The following is a 17,546-nucleotide window of genomic DNA, read 5'->3' as shown; positions in this document are numbered from 1 at the left end:
CCGCCAGGTGCCCAATGGTCTAGACCTCTTTTTCCTCGTGGTGCCCATCTGAGTGCAGTGTGTATGTGTCTGGTCTTATTCATTCTCATTACATGACCTAGCAATCGCCAGCGTCTTTGTTTTGCTTCATGAATGATATTGGCGATCCGCTTCGCTAGGATTGCCCTTATAATCACTTTTGTCGTTTTTGGCGATCTGCTCCGCTAGGATTGCCCTTATTGGCGATCCACTCCGCTAGGATTGCCCTTATAATCACTTTTGTCGTTTTGTGTGTCTGTGTGTGTAAATTTCCAGTGTTTTCACGTATGATTTCTTCTGTGATTTTTTTTGGCTTGGCCGACTTCTTTCAAACTTGGCAGGTAGGTCACACCTTCACCCTAGTTATTAGGAAAATTTTTTGGCCCACCGTTGTCATAGCAACAGCCAAAAAAACTGATTTTTGAATAGCTTCACGCCAAATGTATCTCCTACAACTTTGGGATAAAACACTTCAGACATAACTCATTCTACTCAGCTTGAGTGTGGGCAAAAAGTTACTATTTGAATTTTTGATATCTGTTTTGATTACCGAGAAATTTGACCCCAAAGTTGGGGTAACTTTTCACCAGCAACGGCTTTTAACTCCTCTGTGATTTTTTCGGCTCGGTTGGTTTTGTTCATACTTCACAGGTAGGTCGTGTCGTCACTAATTGGAAAAAATCCTGGCCCACTACTGCCATTGCAACATCCAAAAACTGATTTTTGAATACTTTCGTCCCAAATGTATTACCTCCTACCAGTTTTGTACACAGTCAGCTGGCATCGGTGTCGCTGGGTGTATATAATAAAGGGAAGTTGTGCAACCAAATTTGCCGAGTTCGCAGTTTTTCGCCATTAAAAAAGTAACTAAAGCAATGACTCGCGGTTTTTCAGCATTTTTGTAATAAAGACATTATTCTCTATCAATAATCCGACCAAAACAGGAACATTTCTACTAATTCTCGTGTTTTTTCGACGTTTTTCGAAAAACCTGCGATTAGGCTGCGAAAGTAGAACATTCCGGAGGGGGCGAAACGGAAGTGCCAAATTTAACGCGTAAAAATAGAACGCGTATTTTGACCTCTATGCGGTCGTTGCCAAAGAGCCTCTTCCGTTTCACCAGTTGCGTTTTTTTTGACTAAAATTTGGGCAGTACTGTCAGTCACGAAAATTGATGATTAAATTAATACACATAAAATATGAATCACTGGCTAATTCAATAGTCACCAAATACTCCACTACTAAACAATCTGTGGCAAGATTGTAGTACTGTATATTTGACAAGCGTGGTACAGTTTTTGCGCGTGTCCGTAAAAACGCGCACAAAGGATTGTGGGACAGAGTCCTTTATTTGCTGGCATTCTTGACTTTTGACTGCAGTTCTTTTTTATATTTTAGAGTAAATGCTTCTGATATGCTCTTAGGTTGCTTATTATTCGTCTGAAATTCTGGACAGTGGTCATATTTTCCGATTATGAGTCGTATGTTTAAATAACTCACCGTGACCAGTGTTTTGCATTATGAAGTATATTTTTTATGAAGGTCAACACACTGTACTTTAGGTAAATATTTACCATTTCATTATTTCGCTTTCCAGCATTTACAGGAAACGCTTCATTCTAGAAAATCCTATTGCAAAATGGTTGGAAATAATAAATGTAACAGCAGAATACATCCTAGCACAGTCACTCTACTAGTGGAGGGACTGGTCCTAGTAATAAACTATTTAAAGTGACTTCTAAAGACAGAATGGTGTTTGCGAACTTCGTATTAGTTATAAACCGATGTTAGCTTCACGTTTATGTCACCATGGAAACAGTCAAAAACATTGCTTGTTTTTGAGCGGAGCGAATCGCCAACCAGCCTACCGGCTTGTTTTTGATACCTGTGCGACTACTGATTTTGTAAGCAAATAACTCCGAATAAACGGCAAGGTAAATACTACGTCTAATTATAGTAAACACGTACTGCGTGCATGACTCGAACCGGCGCTCGCGTGGCACCTAATCGCCTAGCTTCATGCCACTACACGTCTTCCCCTCGGCCACCGGGCATCCCCAAAAAAGGATGCTTAATAACCGAGCTTATTACGTGCAGAGAACATGAAACGCGATCCGCGCCACACAGCGTGGCCAGAAATGTCGTCAGAGCATGACACGTGACACCAATACTAGTGATAGTTCGTTCGTTGTGTCATCACCGGAAGCGCTGTCCCAGCACAAACCTGTGTCATATGACGCCTTACTAGCCGATTTTGGCTAAAATTCCGCTCCGCCGCCTCTTTACAACAGTGTTTATACACGGAACTTGATATTGCTTTTTACAATTTGGGTTGCCTTTGAATCACATATTTTAGTGAAACATTGTTTATAGAGTGAGATATTATTGTCATACATAATTCAATCTTTGAAACAACAGAAACTAACACATAATAACGATAATCAAATTTGTGTTTGAAGTTCAAAAGTAGTTGCGTTATTTTCGGTTTCAACTAGTTCGAAAATAGAACGTCTTTGAGCGCAATAAAATCACGCGTAGAACTCCATCCGAACCAGACTCTAGCAGCGTAAACTTATTGCAATTTGGGCCCAGTTTGTTCTTACAAGTTTTCTAAGTTTCATTTATCATTATTTGGTAAACAGGTATCTGAAACGATTTAATATATCCGTAAAGTACGTGCCAATCGACGATTGACTTCGAAGTGTTCGGAATTTCGAACAAACTCCCGGCACACCTAGCGCGATATGCGTCAGATCGGTGTAGAAGACGGAGAAAGTGGAGTTGGTCCCATAGGATCATTCAAGTGCTCTGTTGTCAAAGGCCGGCTATTGACAATGGCCATAGACTCGTATAAGAATGTTCTGAGAGACGAAGTATTCAGCCTGGCTTTAGCTTGCTCGAAGGATTCCTGCAAGCACGTTCCTTACTGACCTAATCTGGCATTCCCAGACACCTCCCATGTGGCTAGAGGCTGGAGAATTGAATATGAACTCACATTGAACACTCTGCAATGTGTCCTGGATTGCTTCTTTATCTAGTGCCTGCATTTCACGATAAAGCTCATTTTTAGCACCAATGAAGTTAGATCCCCTGTCACATTGTATATGTCTTACAGGACCTCTGATAGCAATGAATGAACATAAGCTATTAATGAATGCATCAGTAGACATTTCTTCTATAGTTTCTATGTGAACAGCACAAAGGGCAAAACAAGTAAAAATTACACCATATCGTTTCACTTTACAGCGACGTTCCTTAATGATGAATGGGCTGAAACAATCCATTCCACAGTATGTGAATGGTGGAGCTGGCTCTAAACGATCCTTGGGAAGATCTGCCATTCTTTGTTTGTTGGCCTTTCCTCTAAGTTTTCAACACAGGACACATCTGAATATGTACGATGCAACTGCTGAACTACAGTTCAGAATCCAAAATCCACTTGATCTTAGACTATTCACGGTCATTCCTCTGCCTTGGTGAGCCACCTTTCTATGACACCATCCAATAATCATAGACGACACATGATTCTTCTTAGAAAGGATAATGGGATGTTTAACATGGTCAGGCATGGTAGATCTCTTCAATCGTCCACCTACTCTCAGTACTTGTTGATCGTCTAAATAAGGACTTAATGAAATTAGACAGCTGTTTTTTTTCACAGATAATGCATCCTTTGAATTGGTATGACGATTTAAATCTTCTATTTCTTCAGCGAAGGCATCTTGTTGTGCCCACTTTATGATGGTCATCACTGCTTTCTGTCTAGCTTCTTGTGGTGAAATAGTAGTCTGCCTAAGCTTCCTGGAAATGTATTGATGTAATACAGCAATTGCAGTTACTGCCTTGGACCAGTCTGAGAAGCACTCCAAATGATGCAGCATTGATGAAGTAACTACGGTAGTAGCCAACACCTTTGCAGTTTTCAGTTGCGGATCATCTTCTTGTAGATCTATGTTCATATTGCCAAAAGATGGTAGTTCTTCATTCCATAAAAAGGCTGGACCGGTGAACCAGTCACTGGTTTCAGAGGAGTGACTCTTGCTTTTCCTAAGACAAGGGAGCAATGTATGTTACTATGAACATCAACTAATCTCAGATAGGAACATTGTCCATATCCTGTAAGGCTAGCGTCTGAAAAATGGTGCAGCTCAACTTTCTTCAAGTCTTCAAAACTTTCTGGTTTGTAGCATCTCCTGATTTTGAGATCAGCCAACTTAGGAATTTCAGAAAGCCATGATTCCCATTTTGTACTAAGATTATCTGGTAGGGGTTCATCCCATTCCATACCCTTCTTCCACATCTCCTGTAAAATACGTTTACCACACAAGACAAATGGTGCAAGAAATCCGAGTGGGTCAAATATCGAAGCCACAGTTGACAGGATACCACAACGTGTAGGGGAATGGTTTCTAATGGCTGGTCTGAACTGAAAGGAATCTGATTCTCCACACCATTCAACACCGAGGGCTCTTTCTACTGGTAGGTCACTGGAACAAAGATCTAAGTCCTTGATGCCTTGTCCTTGCTCTGAGATAGGTATCGATTCCATAGTATCCCTGCTATTGGAAACAAATTTGTGCAGACGAAGATTCCCTTCTGCACAAAGATCACGAACACCTTGAATAAGTTTAATAGCTTTAGACACTGATTCAACACTTTGCAGGCCATCATCTACATAAAAATTCCTGTTAACAAAGTAGACTACATCACTACCATACTGTTGATTATCTTTAGCTATACGTTTAAGACCATAATTCGCACACCCCGGTGACACTGCACCAAAGAGATGTACTCTCATCTTGTATACAACTGGGTCAGAATCTATATCGTCATTCTTCCATCAAAGAAATCGAAGAAAGTCTCTATCCTGCTCTGCTACTCTGAATCTATGGAACATTCTCTCGATATCACACATGATAGCAATCTTCTCTTTCCGGAAGCAACAAAGAACACCAACAAGAGAATTTATTTGGTCTGGACCTTGCAATAAATGGTCATTTAGGCTTGTTTCTTTGTATCTGGCACTACAGTCAAATAAAACGCGTATTTTACCAGGTTTTTTGGGGTGGTAGACTCCATGGTGAGGTATGTACCAGACATGTCCGACTTCTTCTTGTTCCTCAACTAATTCTGCATCGCCTGCTGAAATGATGCTCTGCATGAACACTTTATAGTCATTTAAGTACTTAGGATCACTCTTAAATCGACGCCAAAGGTACTGCAGGTGATTCTCTGCCATAATCATGTTGTCTGGCAATTTAGGTTTATCATGTTTAAACGGGAGTGGCATTGTATAAAGCCCATCATCTCCCTTGTGAATACCATTCTCAATAATCTTCATGAACCGGAAATCTTCCTGAGACATAAACACTTCATCAGTTCTGGTTTCATTAAAGTCAGATTCAAGTAATTTCACTCCATCCAAAGGTCTGACAATCTGTTCTTTTGTTGAAGTCTTGAAAGCATAGCAAATCTCTGATGGTGTATACTGCTTTTCATAAGAGTTATGTACATCCCCAGTACCATTAATGCTGAGTACCAAGTTGTCTGGTATTACCTTGGTAAGTATTCTATGTGAAACACCGAAAATATTTTCACTCTCTTCTGCCTGTGTCATCTGCCCAACAATGCTCCATACCAGGTCTGTTTCTATGGCGAATGGTTGATTTCCCACTCCTGTGATGCAGTTACAAGGTGCAATGGCTTGGGGACAATCATAACCGATTAATAGATCTACTTCACACTTCTGTATGGGATGTATCCTATGAGCGATTTGGTGGAGATGAGGCCATTTTTCTGTAATCTCAGGAGTTGGTATATGCGATTTGTTGACTGGAATGTACTCTAACTAGTATGCAGTTGGTAGTGTAACCATTACATCAGAATCAAATCCACGAACACTGAGATTGGGATACTTTCTGCAGGGAATAATTCGATCACTTGAAGTCATGGTTGTTAAACGAAGACTAACTGGATCTGACTTTGTTTTGAGCTGCTCTGCTCAAAAAATACATAATCAAATTAGAGATCTGTCAAGCACTCCACGAAAAGATATTTTGATGGGCATTGATCGAGTGAATGCCAATGTGAATCAGACAGTTCTTCGTGCACAACGTGTAATAAAACGGGCTGAAATTTCGAGTATGGTGTCCATTGGTTCTCTGTGGTCATCTAGTTCTAAATCAGTCATTTCGCATTGCTCACGGTCTTCTAAGCACTCAAAAGAAGCAAATTCATCATCATTACGCAGGGCTTCCGCTGTTAAAGCAGCTGCCCTTCAAGCTGAGTTGGGAGCCAGAGAAGAGGCTATTCAAGAGGAGGAGTTAAAGGTACTAGAGCTTGAGGAGAGTAAGCGAAGGGTTGCAGCTGAAGCAGAAATGCAGCGCAGGTTAAGAGAGCTCGATAGACAAAAAGTAGTAAGAGAGCTTCGTATTGAAAAGGCTAAGTTAGCTGTATATGAAAGGGAAGATTTATTTGAAAATTTTCCAGTTAAAAGAGAACCCAAGTCAGTGCCACCTGCAATGGTAGATACACATAGTACAGGAAAACCAATGGTGATAATGGAGCCACATAGCCCTCCTGTAGTTGAACAATCAAATAATGATAGACACAAATGCCAACCAGTATTATCTCAGGAGTATTGCCCAACTACAGCGCAGAATGACCTTAAAGCACTGACTGAGAGCTTGAAAGCGTCAGTGTCACTGAGTCGACTACCAACACCAGAACCGTTGGTAATCACAGGAGACCCATTAGCATATCCAGATTGGATTACTTCATTTTCTACTTTAATCAAATCACGTGGTATCCCGCCTGTTGAGAGGATTCATTACCTGAAAAGGTACTTAGGTGGCTCTGCCAGAGAAGCGGTAGAAGGATGCTTTCTACTCAGAAGTGAAAGTGCATATGATGAAGCCAAAGCCACTCTTGAAGAAAGATATGGAAATCCTTTCACATTGACCGAGGCCTTTAGAAATAAGATTGACTCATGGCCAAAGATTTCTGGCAAAGATTCCAAAGCCTTGCAACGGTTTGCTGACTTTCTAAAACAGTGTCTCATAGCCATGAGAGTCACAACAGGTATGGAAGTGTTAAATGATGTTCGAGAAAATAGAAAAATGCTTCAGAAACTACCAGATTGGCTTATAAATAGATGGAGTCGTATTGTTGCAAAGACAAAGAAATGCACAGGTTTATACCCCTCATTTAAATCATTTGTTTCTTTCCTGCAGGAGGAAGCGGAAATTGCATGTGACCCGTGCACTTCTGTGGAAATCTGCCCTGCAGAAAGACAGAGATACATCTCAACGCTACACACCCAGAAACGGCAGGCCTGGAGGTCGCACTAAACTAATATTTTGTACATTATCTAGTTCTCATTGTCTTTCCTGGTTTTCACATTAGGATGTGCACGTCGCAATCACAGACACGGACTAAATCTGGACGCACTCGTTTATGTTTTGAACGTGCCCAGTGACTAGTTTGTATGGACCATTTTCCTGGGAGGGGTACTCACATATTAATGCGATTTAGATTAAATTTATGCAGTCAGATGGGGTCCCTTTTTGTGGCCAAAGAACCCGAAATAGGGTCCCTTTTGGAGAAAAATGTCAGCATTTAGTATTGAAATTATATATAAAAATCTCAAAAATCGTTCAATTCTGGAATGGCTCATGTAATTCTCCACTCGTACAAAAAAAGGAACCATCATCAGCAAATTGTCGGAAAAGTGATATCCCCACTATCGTGAGTTAGCCTTCTGTTTCAAAAGTGGGTGTTTTTCACTAAATCTCACTAGGTAATGTTATTCTGCTATCATATTTTATAATACAAGCAACGTCATGCTAAAGTTAGTACGAAAATAACAGCGCCGCCACAGTTGGTGACAGACGCCCGAGTAAGTCGTGGAGTGTAACCATGCACTGATTGCGGCGCCTACATGACGTCAAAATGAATATAGATGAGTGTACCCGATGTCGTCACAAAAAGAAATAACTCGTCTCAGTATGTAGCAACTCTCTGAAAACAAAACTTTTATTGACGGGCGACCACGTATTTACCCCACGGTAGCGCTTCGCCACTGGAGGGCGTTATCTGAACAGGGTGTCATCAAGTAATATCTCCCAAGCTTATCCAACGTTCGTGATTACTTGGCCTGATATGTTGTTAAAATTAAAAGATGAATATACTAGTACATGCCACTAGAGTAAACAATTTTCAATCAATTCAGATAATTGTATATCATCAGCTATTGCATTAATATCCATTTAAATTTATTCCTACGTTCAACCATGGCTGTGTGTTCTTTCCCACTCGGAGTATAGCGTGAACTCTGCTACGTGGTTTGTTAGTATTGATTACTGATTAGTATCTCTTTGTTGATGTTTTAAAAAAAATATTTGTGATACTAATTTTCGAAATGCGTTTGTTTGCGGTAGTCGCTGATCGGCAATGGGTGCGCGAGTAGCAATTAGTGGACGATGACAACAGTTTGTGAACGTCAACGAACTGTTCATTCAATGCGCATGTGCAATGCGTAGGTGATTATAGATATTGTGCTACATAATGACTCGGACTCGTTAAAACTTGCCAGCGGCTACTCTCCATTTGCACTTAGTCTCATCATTATTGGTCATTCATGGCGGCGCTCTCAGTCCCGTGTAACAGTTAATTAGATTTATCTATTTTTGTTTCGAAAATCGCCGTGTTAAAGCGGGAAGGTCGCACGCGCGGAAATTGAGTCCCAAGCGACGATAACAACACACGCTAAAAATGTAAAGACTCATGGGTAGACGCTTGTTTGTAAACAATGACACGCTATGACCATCTACAAGGTTAAAACGTGTTGTTTATCAAACATTCTCGTTACGTCATAGAGTTTGAAAACATAATTTGTAACGACTCGATTTGAGAGAAAATCTTTATTTCCATCCTTGTGAAATATTAAACACACATGTAAGCAAATGGGAAATTGTATCTGCATGCGTAATTCACCGAGCCGTATATTAGTAGTCCTGTGTGTCGTTATCGTCGTGGGCTCGAGATCAGAAAAGTAGTATGTCTTTGCCGCAGAATAAACTGCATCATTATTTAATGTTAAAAATCAGCGGTCACGCGCCGCGTCTGTGTGATGTGAGTCCCATGCAACTTGATTATGAGTGACATCATCAGCTCAATGCATTGTATCGGTTGGGAGATGCAGTTTCAACTCATCTCAGAATATGGAGCTCCATGCTCTGACTCAATATCAAAATTAAATCTATTGTCTAGTGTCCAAATCATGTAAAAACTAGTAATGGTTCAAGTTGAGATAAAGATTAGTTCGTATCTCGGCCATATTTTACCGTGATTTGTTTTGGCACACACGTTTCTCTTACCGGATTCTTAAAAAGATGCATTTTAAATTGCAATTTTTTCTTTCGACAATTGTGATTTAAAGATCAGGGGATATCACACGAGTCGGTAGTTCAGTTTGCGACGAGAGCGAGGCTGTGCAATTAATTAACATGCACATTCAAGTATAACAACGACGAGTATCTTTGCAGCCTACATCCCATCAGATTTTACACCCCGTGTCAGGCTGAGCTCGTCCCCCGGATGACGGAATCACCTTTTGACGGTGTCTGGTGCAGCGTGACAATTGCACTTTTAAAGTTAATTTAATTTCACTATTTTGATATTTTCAAGCCGGCATTTTTATTGAAAAGCGGTTTTTACTTATCAGCGAAAACTGCAGTTATGAACATTTATAATAATTAACATGAGTAATTAGTATGTGAGCTTTATATTCAAAATAAATAAATATTCATTATATTTATAGAGTCAAAACGTTCGCCAAAACCAACATGTTTCACGACGTTTTCAGTATATTCGTTTAGTTTATTCGTTTAGTTAACTTCACTCCACCCCAAACAGTTCTAAATGCGATGATCCAGGACGGGACCTTTGGGTTTTTATACGGCATGGTGTGCCCCTGTCTGGGCTCATTGATGTTGAACTCATAATTGAGTTGTCATCTTTCTAATTGTTGGGTTTTGGAAATATAACACTATGTATGTATGCTATATGAAAGTAATTCAATTGTTATGGTTCGCGTACAACTTCGTCATTTGCAGCTCGAATACGCTGCAACATGTCGATGTTTTTGTGTTTTTTTCGAATAATTTGTAATATTTATTTGTGAACCTTTAATGTATGAGATGTATATTTATACCGACGATTGCTCGGAATACAGACAGAATTCCATGTAAGCTTATCTGCGTGCACCACATACTAACGACGAATATTTGTTATCGTGACACGCTTGCTCAACATGAATTACGGTCGTTTGTGGGCATTCAACTTATAAATGGTGTATTTTATCACATTTCTTTTTGCTTTCAAAAGTTTTACATAATCATTCATTTTTACTAAACGTCACCAACTTTGGGATTTTTACATAGTCCGAAATCAAGTTTGCAAAACTGGAAATTGCTGGAGCAATTTCTAGACATGCTAAATTGAAAGCATTATTTTATTTAAAAAAAAAATCATCAATATGTTCTAACAATTCGTGACAACCATAAATTTCCATTTCAGGATTACGTAATTATTTATCACTACATGCAACCGATGGGCATTTTTAGATATGGTGATATGGTAAGCGAAAACGCCACTGAAAATGTCCAACTTAAGAAGGGAACGCCCGAGTTCCCCTCTAACTGCAATATTTAGGCTTCGTTATGCACATCAAGTGTACAAAATCTCAGATAAAATTTCTCAAAGCTTGTCTATTGACTGTATTCCTTTTACTTTGTTATGTGTTGTGTTATCTAAACATGCGCTCAAATGCGCATGGGTTGAATGACACTCAGTGAGAGAAGCTTTTATTGATTTATTGACTAACATTTGATATAATCGTACATATGCTACAACTACTACATATCTGTAATAATGTGAAAAGGTCTAATAATCTAAAAATAATGTTGAAAACGTGAACTTGAAATAGGAAGAAATTCTGAAATGTCCAATAATTGTGAATATATCTGAAATAATGTGAAAAGTCTAATAAGGCTGAAAGATCTAAAATAATCGTGAAAATGTGAAATAATGGCGACAAAAGTCTGAAGAATCTAAAACAAAACAAAAGTCTGAAATGGCACAAAATGTCAGATTGTAGCGTAACAAGTTTTTTTTTTATGGTGGACGTAAAGAATGATGTGAAACTAAGTCTAATAATGCCGAAATTCTAAAATGTTACAGCAAGTCTCAGAAGTATTGGGGCAGCCAATTTGCAAACTCGATGGGCTAACTGCTTGGGTTTTGACTAAATAGTTGGCTTTTGAATTTCGCTGGCGCCGACTCGTGGTCGCGTCCACTCTGGGTGAGTCTATATTGCATTAGGGAACATAGTATGCTTTTACGTAGCCTTGTACGTGTCTTGATTCCCCTGAATGATTTGCTTTGCGAGGCGTGATAATGTGAAAGTAGTTTCCCTGGTCAGCCTGGAAGTGGCCACACTCAGTCATCTGGCGTACAAGTGATAATATGATAAATGCGATTAATCCGCCGATATTTACTATATGGAGGTAGCCACCTTGAACACTGATTGAAACTAAATAAAGAGACAAGTTGAAAAACAGTTGCCTACAAATCCAAATGATTCGTTGGGGTAACATTAAACCAACCGCGTGGTCAATCCCTTGTATACGAACACCTCATCAGTGGCGAATCCAGGGGGCGGGGCAGTCAAAACCAAAGCAGTTAGCCAATTCGCTAGCGAGTTTGCAAATGGGCTGCCCCAATACTTTTGAGACTTGCTGTAAAACGTCAAATATTGACGAAAACAAACTGAAAATGGCGCAAAACGTGAGATAATAGTGCAAAAAGTATGCAGTAATGGTGAATATATCTGTAAAAATGATGTGAAAAAAGTCTAATAATCATGCTTAAAATCTAAAGTAATGTTAAAACGTCACAAATTTCAGATAATAGTGAAAAAAGTCTAATAATGGTGAACATATTTGTAATAATGTGAAAAGTCTAATAAGGCTGCCAGTGAAAGATCTAAAATAATCGTGAAAATGTGAAATAATGGCGACAAAAGTCTGATAATGATTTCTAGTCAAGTATACTGTAAAACCGTTAATTGTTCTTTGGGTTTTAATTTTGCTTAATATTTCGCTGACTGGAAAATGCGCTAAATTGAAACTCAGTGAATATATAAAATTGAGCATAGAACATATTATCTAAATGATAAAATTGTGAATTTAAAACCCAGTGAAAATTAGTCATTTTAAAATAGTCTAGTACACATCCAATGACTTGTAACAATTGAATAATATAACAGTTTGATCTTTATTTGTATGATTATCATACATTAATATTACCACTATATTTCCAGTCTAATACCATATGATCTGTAACTTTGAGATTTAAACGCCAAAATCAACTTGTGTTCACTTTTCACAAAATCAAACCCACATAATTTTTTCAATTTTTTGAAGACCTATTAGTAGTCAATGAAAAAATCATTTTCATTTCGCTCAAAACTATAAGTAACCAATACGTTCGAAGTTCGAAATCCATGAAAGCCACAAAAAGGGATATTTTTTAAAACAAGAAAGTGTATTGGCAGTAACCTTGTTGTTTTGGAAATCCCACTTGAACCAAACACACCAAATGTACCTCAGATAGAAATGTCCTACCTATGCCAGTCAACAAGGGCTCCTGATGTCTAAAGTCGTGACATTTGGACCAATCAAGCTGCAGCCACATACATACATACACTGCACCGTGACTGCAGTGTCATTTCATCTCGAGTTCAATTAATAAATGAATAGAACGTGCAATAAAACACCGACACAAACACTAGTGATGTTATGTTTGCTGGGCTGCGAAAAAGATTGGTATGAGCATGGAACTATAGTTCCATGGTATGAGACATAAACAACCAATCATGTGCAACAAAAACAAAAGAATTATCAACCTACTCCTTGGCGGCAGTATAAGATAATAATAAAAGAATAAGATCTGAGTATACACTTTAGCCTGAAGATGGAATAGTACTATTTTTCAACACGCACATCAATTACTAGTAATTCCTATTCAGTTATTGGACATGGGCAATGCATCTCCCGACTCTTTTTTTCTCGTGTGTAATTTCTTCAGACATCCTATACGCCGTTAGGGGCGGTATCCAGCGTTTTCCAGGGTAAGTGCTTCTGAAACTGACTCGAGTTCAAAGTATAAACTAAAGGGTTCGCCAGGCAGCCTGCGCAACCTACCGGATAATGAAAATTTGCCCAGTGTCCGTTTCTGTACGCTAGCCCGTTGGATACAAGTATAGCGAAGATACTTAATTGCATATAAGATATTATAAAACATACTATTACTAAAAATGCGATTTTCATTGTTGCAACATCGATCCGCCGACGTTGTCGTGTCTGTTGTTGTTGTTGTTGTTGTTGTTGTAGTAATGGTTGCACGGCCCGTTCATGTCGATTTGTTATGTAGCACATGTAAGAATAGGAGGCTACAATTACAAGAAAGTTCAAAAGTATCAGAACCGCACCAACGGTTGCCCACTTTCTCGCCATCGGTTTTACCGGCGCCGAAGAACAGCTGACATCTTCGCCGCCAGTTACCTTGCCAACACCGAAGACGATGCCAATAACGCAGCTTGTCGCGATTGAAGAGATTATAATTTTTTTCTGGGTAGACCGGGATACCTTGTCTGCTATACATACCGCTCGCACTAAGGCCACAGTTCCCATAGTAAAGATGGATGCACATAGTGAACCATACAGAAGGAATATTTGAAAGTAACACATGACACCGTGAATACCGAAATATCCTTCACGAAGACTCTTTACGGTAATAATAAAACGTATAATTGAAACACCGACACATACTAATAAATCGACTATAGCCAATGATGCTAGCTGAATGTTTTGCAGTGTTTTCATATTCTTTTTAGTAAAGACAAGACCCGCAGGAGTAGAAAGGTTGAACATGATCGTGTTTGACGATTACTGCAATGTATACCTGCGTGTCGGTGTTCACTTCTTTAAGTAGACCTAGTCCTCTTGGATGGCCTTGACGTGTCGCCGAGTACCTCTGAATTTCTCCGGAAGAACACGCACGTAATCTTTTCAGCGGTGTGTTTCCGGGCGAAGTCATTATGTTGCCGTCGTTACCCGGGGATATTATCTTCACAACTTCATCATTTGGCTCTAATATGAAGAACTGTTTTTGCTAATGACGCAGTGTTTTTCTTATATAGACGTCAAACAAACTTGGCTAATGCATATATGCTAAGACATAAATAGTCTGACCCCCTCCCAATTTCAAAAGTTACTAAATTAAAGATGAAATAAGGACGAATATATATTTGTGGTAGATGTATTTCCCAGGTGTATTTCATCAAAAGAATACTCATATTTTAGCTACCAAAACAATTTTGTTTTACTTTACGACAAAACACTATATGCAATGGTCGTCTTTCATATCTATTCACAATTCTATAGACCTTTTCTAACTAACTGGCTTAACAATTAATTCCCACCACCAATTAGATATGTGACTACATTTCAGCTCATTTTTAACAAATCCAAAATCACTCTGGATAATGTGTATGTTTGCACAATGAAGTTTTGATAGTTTAAGTGAGAACACAATATTTATTGAAACAAATAAAACCCCATGGAGGATTTAAAATGGTTATATAACAAATATAAAAACAATCCTCCCCAAGATCCCACAAAAATTCACATTCAAATAAAAGCAGACAACACATGATAATAAAGGTTACACAATGGAAATTTTAGTTATAAAACAAAATTTACAACTGTCCAGTAATTCAAAAACACACCAAAGAATATCGTACCTGTTGGCAGTATGTTTTGCTGTAAGTTGGTTGAAGGTGTTCCTGTCTACTATACACGCTGTTTTTAATGTACTGGCCAAGTGCACTGAAGATGGCAAAATGATAGCCGTGACATTTAATCTTTATTTATTTATATTTATTTAGTTATTTATTTATGTATACACATTACATCGAAATGAACACCAAATACAGCTATCCCAGACAACTTTCGATTTATCGATCGCCATGAGTGATGTAACTATCACGGGGAATATTCTTCTATCTCTGGGTTCTCCACACTTGTCAGGGGGGAATCTCGTCTCGTCTCTCTATCGCGTCCCCTTGAGGTACGGGATCGGGAAAGTCACTTTAACTTTACAGTCAAATAAGGTACACACAACGAAATACGTTTCAACTCTCGGCTTAGTCGATCTTTTGGAGCACTCTATAAGACACAGCGCCCTGGGGGAAAAGTCCCCAAGACTCTCACAAGGCTGAACCAAGACTCGCCCAAGACTGGACTGCCTCAAGGCTCGCCCCTGGACTGGGCTCTCGACTGCCCAGGACTGCGTCTGTCGTGGAGTATTCGCCAAGACCAACTCAAACTCTCTTTATTCATTTTCAAAACTCTAACTAATTACAAAACAGTAAAAGACTCTAGGGCGTAACCTTCAATCATAAAGCCAGTCACACTAAGTACTGAATACGTCATATCTTTTGATTAATCGTTCACTACATTAATAACTATGAATATAAACTGTCAGAATCGCGACGGATATCTCGTAATTAGTTCCAAATCACTGAGCCAAGTTCCGTCCAAAACTTCAAATAGGCCTGAACGATGACAGACATAACACAGCAATTCAGCTAATAATCAGCTAATTAAGTCGGTCAACAGATACGCGATAACAAATTCATGACATAACCCGTGTTCCCGTCTATTCGCTTCAATGGTCACGTAAATTGTGTCGAGTTTGTGAGTGACTGTGCGTATTTTCGTACAGTGACGTAAACATTGCTACAATCAAAGACGCGCTGAACTGGTCCATCGTCACGTCAAATTTTGAAGAGTCGATGAATATTTATACGGGAGACGTTCCAATAATGAATTGTTAAATTTTTTCGATTGCCATATCAAAATCATGTTCTATAGTCACCCAAAACAGTGTTGCTATGTTTCTGTGCGCACAATGGACTCGAAACAAAAGAAACTGTCCGACCCAAACGACCTGCAGTACGTTCTTGAAAAGCGAGTCGTATCATCCTTAGCCATGAGTACAGTCCTGTGGGGTGGCCTCCTTCCGCTGATCATTCAGGCCGAATATCATCCTAAGACGTGCGTTTCAGAGGGAAAGCGCATTGAAGCCCAAAACGACAGATTTTTGCCCAGTCTTCTATGATTTTTTGATAATATCATTAATTCAGTCCAGCGGTTAGATAGGCTATTTTTAGAGACGCCAGGGGAAGTAAATTTGGGATGTGAATCACTCTGGCAGCAAAAAAATTAGCGATAATAGCCAAGGTGGTGAGGGACTGCTTATTTTATTTTTGATGAAAAATTGAACGTGCTGAAAAATATTCAAATGTATTCCTATTGCCTCTTTAAAATTAAAAAAAGAACCATACGGCGACTCTCTTGTATTGTTCAGCGAACAAAACGGAGGGAGTACGTGTCAGTGTAAGGGTGTTACAAATCAGAAGGACGCCCTCTACCTCTTCTTTGCCGACATCAAACTGTCGATATGCCAAACAGTGTCCAATAGTCACAATCTGGATTTCTGTTATTATTTAGTTGTTCTCGGCTATTCGATTCCTACTTATATTCTCCGATTAATGTAAAAACTCGTTTAGCAATGTGATGTAATTCATATTTGACCGAAAACAGTGTGGGAAAACAACACATTCAATTGTAACTCATATTGTTCATTTCACGATACCGTGACTAATTGTAAATATCACAAATCAGCTGTACAATCTGTGTCTATTTGTCCATAAAGCGTTCAACCAAAGTAACGTGGCTTTATGTTAAACACAGGCAAACTAATTTACTTTTTGTAACGTATCATGTATTGTTTATACTGTATTATTATTGTATACTGGTATCTGCCCCCCCCCCTTTGTGTTCGCCTCAGTGCTTGCTACTATATACAACCCCCCTAACAAGTGAATGGAATCACCCATCTTAATTGCGCACAAGAACACAACAAGTATAATGACGTAATTGATAAATCTACTCGTAACTTGTTGCCTCTGGTGTGAAGTCGTTATATATTATATAATGTCTAAATCTATTGAGTATGACACGTGTCACCTTTGGCAAATAGATTATAAGAATCGAATGTCAGCGACGTGCTTTTAATCGATCGTTGTTTATCGGTATATTTAATTTCCTGTGTCTCATTTGGAAGATACTTTTTCCTGGTTGTGTCCCATGCAGTGCATTTTAGTAAAAAATGATATTCATCATCAATTTCTTGCAGGCACAAATGACAAATACGGCTCTTCCTAGGGATATTATTATGTCTGCCTCTTTCTATTTCTAAATTTGAATACTCTAGTACAACTATTAAGTTCCTCTAAAAGCCAAATCATTAACTCTTTGGCTCTATTTATTTCTAAGTGTTTTTTAATCAAAGATCAAATGAGAATAACCTAATAAGCTTGTATGTATATTTATATTAAT

General features: G+C 38.9%; 1 protein-coding gene across 1 annotated transcript; it reads right to left on the bottom strand.

Moving 5' to 3' along the window:
- Window positions 1-2,906: 2,906 nt before the first annotated feature.
- LOC146748268 (uncharacterized) lies at window positions 2,907-3,359 on the bottom strand. Its single transcript, XM_085505279.1, has one exon. It carries the CDS (start codon window positions 3,357-3,359, stop codon window positions 2,907-2,909), a length of 453 nt encoding a protein of 150 aa, XP_085361405.1.
- Window positions 3,360-17,546: the final 14,187 nt, after the last annotated feature.

Source organism: Saccoglossus kowalevskii, chromosome 2, assembly GCF_978046115.1.
Source record: "Saccoglossus kowalevskii chromosome 2, keSacKowa6.1, whole genome shotgun sequence".
NCBI lineage: Eukaryota > Metazoa > Hemichordata > Enteropneusta > Harrimaniidae > Saccoglossus > Saccoglossus kowalevskii.
The sequence above is the reverse complement of the archived record's forward strand: the minus strand, read 5'-3'. Positions and strand labels throughout refer to the sequence as shown.

Excerpts from the sequence above, each read along its gene's own strand:
- LOC146748268 (XM_085505279.1), bottom strand. The coding sequence starts at position 3,359 with ATGGCAGATCTTCCCAAGGATCGTTTAGAGCCAGCTCCACCATTCACA.